The following is a 6,980-nucleotide window of genomic DNA, read 5'->3' on the forward strand; positions in this document are numbered from 1 at the left end:
CGTTCAGGGGTGTTATCTCCGTCCCAACGTTTTGAAGGAAAAGCTGTAGTTCCAGTACAGCAAATAATATGCGTCACTCCCTACGAGACAAGAGTCCTAATATTTGAAAATTTCAATAAATAAGAGCAAAAATGAATTCTCAGGACCAAAATCTTAGACAAAATAGAGACTAACATCAAAGATTGTTGGATCTAAGTCATTTTGATTTCTTGTGTCGCCTTCACGTACCTGTTGCAACCATTTATTCAACATGGAATAAATGGGAACAAAATGAAAAGTGGGGAAATTTAGAACATTGTGCTGAAAAAAAAACATCTTAGAAGAAAAATTGATCACAGTACCTCAAGAGTGCTCTCATCTTGTAAACCAAACAAAGATACTGCTTTAGAAGGATCTCTAAGAAGCAAGCGTGACTTAATATTTCTACTAAGCAAGGATGCAACAACTAACTGCCCTGCATGCAATTTATAGTGATCAATGAGTTGAATCACCACATGGAATTTCAGGTTGATTTGGTTAAATCTCATTAAATATTAGAATTTAGTACCCTTTATAGATTTCATTGGAGGAATAAGATCAGTTTCACTGACCTCAAACAGTTGGGACTCATGGTTCAGTTATTTTGATTGTTGATATGGTTAAATGCCAAATGTCAAACCATCCATGTGACAAGATTCTAAAATAAGTTAGAGGTTGCACAGAATAGAAGAGAAAATGTGGAGTAAAATCTGAGAAAAGGTTGTTATGCATGTATGTTGAAGACGTTAAAGCAGGAAGAAAATAGAATTTTTTTGGAATCATTCCTTCCTACTAAATCACTTGGTGAACTCTATACCTGAGAGGAAGTCCATTGAAGATAGCATGCTAAACTTACATAGGCACGTGTAGAAAACTGCAACATGTCATTCTTCCATTTTACTGTGACAGATATAGATGTAAAATAGCAATCATCTCTCTGATTGTTGAGGGTAATAACATTCCTAACCTAAGAGCATCCAGCATATCTTCCACACTCATTTCCTTAGCATCTTAAGGCATGAGCCTGTTCCTGACCACTTGAATTGTACCATTCCCAGGACAAGCCTTTTGAACTTTATTAGATTAAATCAACTCCTTCAGAGAAGTTCAACAACAAATAGCAAGGTCCTGATGATCTTACAGCATATTGTATGATCTTAAATCATCCTGCATATACAATTATTTGGATGATCTCTACCACAACTGAGTCAACCTGCAAATATTCAACTATCCACTTGTGGTCCTTGTGCCCAAGAAATATGGTGCAACACATCCATGAGATTTCATTTTAATAATCTAACTTCTTCATGTTGGTTCATGTTGTTGGAGAAAGCCTAATGCCCAATTGACAACTACACAATATCATGGGCCAACAGGCATATGGCGTCTCTACTCAAGATGATTTTTACATGAGCTTGATACAAGTACGTGGATTACCCTGCAACAACACAATTTCAGTTTACTAACCTGACCAAATTGTCTATCTCGTAGACTCCTTGTGTTATAAGAATGTAAATTATCTCATGTATTGTTATTTCAGTAACATAATAAGTCACCTCTCTTTTGGCAGTGGTTATCACAGAATATATAATTTCTCTTGATTGATCTTGTTTATGTGCTCTCTTTTTTTGCAATTTTCTTTTTCAGAAAATAGTTGCTATTATAAAGTTTGATGGGCAAATGAATATGGCATTCATTGGCAAGGAAGAGATATTTGCATCACCATGGATGTTGATGCGGTAACGATATGAGTTGAAAAAGAAATTTCACATATTTTTCTTTCTTTTCTCTCTATTTTTTTAGATTCAAGAAAGCAGCAGATCTAGAGAAGCATCGACACATTTGTGGATGGTAGCCAACCAAGGGCCACTCTCAGATGTTGGTGAGGAGCAATGTGCTAAGGAGAGCAACTAGCAATGGTGTCTGGTATACAAAAGAAGATACCTTCAACAATTGTTACCATAGTGACAAATCAAAGAGTAAGAGGTTAATTGTGTCTAAGCACAAGGTGAGGTCATCGATTGAGAAGACAAGAGGCGATCTTCAAGTCATAGTGATTAGGATGAAGGCTCCAATACCATATTAGAAATTGAAAAACAAATAGAGAAGAAGATAAATGTTGATGAAGAATAACTTTGCTTGATATGTTCTTCCAAAAACCGAGTATGCTATTATATACAAGATGAATACATCATACATATGAATATGATAATTATAACAATCGTAAGTATGGCATGTAATATTATATCCAAGAAAAGTCTAATAGACCATATAACACAAGTATAGCATAGAACATAGCATCTATGAAAAATATATATAATTCATTGTCAAATATAATTAATTGAAATTAACTTGAATTTTATTTTGTTTAATTCATTCCAATTCTATTTGATCCTCATTATGCATTTTACATAATAGACTGCATAATAAATCTTCATGCTATCTTCTAACAGATTAAGGAGATTGCCAAAATATCAAAATTGGTTAGTAGAGAGGCACCATATTCTTTCTTTACAAATAAGTAAAATTTCTTTCATCCTAAAAGAATTTTCAAAAACTATAGCAACAGGAGTTGATAAATATATTGATTTATTGAGTATATGAACACAAATGGAGAATAATTTAAAATAGAAAGGTTGATAAATAAGACTTATGTGGGAGATATTTGTCGAAGATAATAAAAATTACAGAATTTAAAAAAGCTAAATACAAAATATTTAGTCTTATCTGATTTGCTGAGATAGCCATGACATGCTAAACTCAAGCTTGGAAAGCTGAATGATTGTGTTGCTTGGGATGCTTGGTGCCCGAGTTGGCCAAGTACTGAGCTAGTCGAGTGTCGAACTGAGTTGCCGAGTGCTCGAGCTGCCAAGTGCCCGAGCTGCCGAATGCCTGAACTGTCGAGTGCTTGAGTTAACCGAGCCAACCGAGTGCCCGAGCTAGCCGAGTGCCTGAGCTAGCCTTGCTGAGTCAACTTGTTCAATGTCTGAGCTACCAAGCGCCCGAGTTGATCGAATGCCCAATTTGTCGAGAGCCTGAGCTAGTTGAGTGGTCAAGTCGCCGAGTGCCGACCCGAGCTGCCGAGTACTTGAGTTGGCTAAGTGCTCAAGCTATCGAGTGCTTGAGCGAGTGCCGAGCTGAGTTGCTGAGTGGATAGGCAACATCACCGAGCAGGCTAGGCTACCAGGCAAGAAGCAAGGTTGCCAGACTAGAGGCGAGACTGTGGAGCGGGAGTAGAGCCGAGCACTGCCGAGGATTTATGACCGACTTGGTCACAGTTGTAGTAATTCCCAAAGAATTTCTTCTTGATACCTCCTATGGGTCCCACTTTAGCCACTTTGAAAGATATGAGGTTCTTCCGTTTCAAGTTTTGACCATACTCGACCACATTAGCTTTCACAGTAGCATGACAGAATAATTTTTTCTCTGAACTCTTATTGTCCTCATCAATGCAGAGTCTAATAATGAGTTCGTAAACATTCATCTCCTTTTGCTTGTGTTTCAGGTAGTTCTTAAAGTCCTTCCAAGGGAGTGACAGCATCTCAATGATAGCAGCCACTTGAAAGGTTTCACTCAGCATCATGCCCTCTGAGTGAATCTCGTGTAGATCACCTGAAATTCCTAAACTTAGTTTATCACTATTTTAATGTCAACCATCTTGTAGTCCAAGAATCGGCCAGCAATGACCTTTTTGGCCCTCATATCCTTTGTCTTGTATTTTCGGTCTAAGGACTCCCACAATTCCTTAGTCGTTCTTTACCTGTTATATACAATGTACAGTGAATCGGCAAGGCAGTTAAGAATGTAATTTCAACATAGAAACTCTGAAGAGTTCCATGCTTCCACCGCACTAATGCTTTGGACATCAATAGGATCCTCAATCGGCTTAGGAGGTTCCTCTATCAAGAACTAGGCTAGGTTCAGTGTGGTCAGATAGAAGAACATCTTCTACTGTCATTGCTTAAAATTCAACCCAGTAAATTTCTCTGACTTCTCCTTATGATTGACTAGAACAGCCATTGTATAGGCAAAGGGGGCCTTTAAGAGTTGAGCATCATGTTTTTCAACATTTTTAGTGGTCACCTCAATAGAACAAGCTTGTTTTAAGATTGTTAGAGATATTTGTGGTAGAAAATAAAAATTACAAGATTTAAAATAGCTAAATACAAAAGTTTTAGTCTTATCTAATCTGTTGATATAGCCTTGACTTTCTGAACTCAAACTTGGAAGGTTGGATGTTGCACTATTTGGGAAGGATGTACTGTTTGATATGGTCGAGTTGGCTGGTGCCCGAGTTGGCAATGCCGAAGCTGCCAAATGCTTGAGCTGGCCGAGCTACCGAGTAGGCCGAGCTATCAAGTGTTAGAGTTGTTGAATGCCCCAGTCGCCGAGTGCCCGATCTAGCCAAGTGCTTAAGTTGTCGAGTGCTCAAGCTGCCCGATGCTCAAGCTGCCGAATGCTTAAGTTGGCCAAGTGTCGAATCGAGTTGCCGAGTGGGTAGGCAAGATCACCAAGTATGCTGGGCTACTAGGTGGGAAGAAGGGCTTTCGGACTGAAGGCGAGACTGTCAAACGAGAGTAGAGCCAAGAACTATATAGGCTTATGTCAAACACAATAGATTCGTCCCCTTCGACGATACTTCGAGTTTACTCTAGACGTCTTTTCCCAAGATATAATAGCACGACAACGTACACCAACCAAGCACGTGTTGTTTGTGGCGAACTGAGCATGTACTCAAATACTATCACAATAAAGACTACCAAGCAAAAAATATGACAGAGAGAAAAAAAATTTTGGGGATGAAAGTGGATGGAAGTTGTTGTGTGTCTACTCTCGTTGCTCTCCTTTCTACCGAAGGAGGAACCTCCTTATATAAGGGTTTCGATCCTTGAATGGCCGAGTAATGGTACATTGCCTCTAATGGTCGAGTAATGGACCATCAATAGTCGAATGTTTCGTCCGAATGATTATGGATTCGCCATTAATCGTCCGACGATTTCAAATCGATAATTAATACGTCCATTACTTGAGTAAGTAGCAAAAATTAAATTTTGGTGGCAAAACATAGGTTGATCCACTTAAGCAAATTTTGCTCCTGACCAATCCAACATTTAACTCACACAAGTTATACTTGCACATGAGTCACCTAGGTTTAGTACAATCTGAGCCCTAGATTTGCACCACACATGAGAGAGTCTCTATTATGTTTGTTCACAACTTCAATTGTTATAATTCAATATAAATCAATCTTCAATGCACTCAACTCGGAGACTAATATCACATTCACAATAGAGTCTCTTTCCATTCTTTTCCATTCACATTTTTCCAACAACTTACAAACCTTTATGTAATCGACCAGATAACGTAGAAATATTAGGATAATGAGCGGGGCTTACCAACTCCACCAGAGGCACCGATGACGAGCACCAGCTTGGAAGAAGAAGAAGAAGAAGAAGAAGGGGACTGTTGTTTGGGCAAGACTGAGGTTTGGTTGCGTTGCTCCTCCACTGCCCGAACCACCTGCCTCCTTCGGCGGGCGACGCCCAAAGAAGCGGGGAGCAAAGCGCATCCACAAGCGGCGAGATTGGGCGGGGAGGGTAGGGTTGGAGGCTGCGTTGCTACCTTACGGGCTATCTCAAAGCCAGAGGACGAGGCCGAAGGGAGGCGAGCGGAGAGGCTGAGCGCCATGGCGGCGTGGGAGGGCGTGATTGTGACTGTCCGCGTACCAGAGCCCAACCGTTTTTAATTGATTTTCACTTCTTTTATAAAATTTATTTTTCCTAAAAATTGCTCCTAACCGTTTGGGATAATAAACCAATGGCACTGGCAATTACCAAATTCTTTCCTTGCTGGAAAGAAATTAGATTTCAAGGTTTCGTTTGGCCCATCAAATCTAAAATTGTATGCCAAAAATAATTTAAAACTTCTTTTTTTTTTGACAATTTAACCATATTATTATTTAACAGTCAAAAAACCAAAAACTTAAATATGTGCTATATTTGAAATAACAAAAAGAGAATATGATAAAATATTAAATGTGGTGTTAGATTTTATGTTAGAATAATTAATTAATTGATTGATCAAGTTGAATTAATAATATAGCATAATGTTATGTTAAGAGTGACAATAAGAAAAATAACTCATTCAAGAAGGCTTGACTAAGATAGAAAATTGGGAAACTTCCATGGGACCGGACCGACCACCTCATTTTTTTTTATGCAATAAGAAAAGTAACTCAAAGAAGAAGATAGAAAATTTTTCTTTTCAATCTCATGTATGATCAATAAGACCAAAATAAGTAAGATTTTATATAACCTTAGCGCAAGTGTAAGTTTTATGTCTTTCTCAATCGGTAAGAAATTAAAATTAGAAGATTTAAAACTAACAACTATGACATTGTAGCTCGTCGATCACTCCCTTAGAAACCTCTTGAGTATTCTAAAGGATGTACCGGCAAAAGTAGAGAATTTCATAGTTCCTACTGATTTTGTAATATTGGACATAGACAAGGACCCTAAGATATCTATCATATTAGGAAGACATTTCTTAGCTACTGGGGGTAGTGATTGACGTAAAAAATCATAAATTTTTCTTAGTAGTAAGCCAGGATAAAATTAAATTTAATCTATCCAAGGCTACTAACCCCTTGCATGCTAAAAATATTTGTTACAGGGTGGATACCATGTAGAAGGAGATTAAGGAAGCATCTCACAAACGTCCCTTGGAGGAACCATATAGACCAAGCAACTATGAAGCGGAACTGAAATAAAAATTTGGAAAGTACATCATTCCGACATGAGCAAGAGTGAAACTTGGACCTTCAAATTGTGACGTATATACAGAAGGGGTGCTACACTCCTTCAGCCGAAAGCTCTAAGTTAGAATTGATAGAGGTCGAGCTAATAACCTAAATCAAGTGTTTCTTGGGAGGCAACTTAACTTCTTTTTAGTTTTTTTAAACT

The 6,980-nt window shown here is 38.2% G+C and overlaps 1 protein-coding gene across 1 annotated transcript; it reads right to left on the reverse strand.

Moving 5' to 3' along the window:
• Positions 1 to 5: 5 nt before the first annotated feature.
• On the reverse strand, positions 6 to 5,743 carry LOC141817762 (uncharacterized; the record flags this gene model as incomplete). Its single annotated transcript, XM_074705390.1, has 4 exons — positions 5,415 to 5,743; positions 342 to 454; positions 175 to 228; positions 6 to 80 (listed from the first exon to the last, which is right to left on the reverse strand). Coding segments are annotated over exons 1-4 (534 nt in total), but the record flags the coding sequence as incomplete, so codon positions are not given.
• Between the last annotated feature and the right edge of the window lie 1,237 nt (positions 5,744 to 6,980).

The sequence above is a fragment of the Curcuma longa genome, unplaced genomic scaffold, assembly GCF_044706935.1.
Source record: "Curcuma longa cultivar G26 ecotype Majalengka, Jawa Barat unplaced genomic scaffold, ITB_CL_G26_1.1 contig_21806, whole genome shotgun sequence".
Classification (NCBI taxonomy): Eukaryota; Viridiplantae; Streptophyta; class Magnoliopsida; order Zingiberales; family Zingiberaceae; genus Curcuma; species Curcuma longa.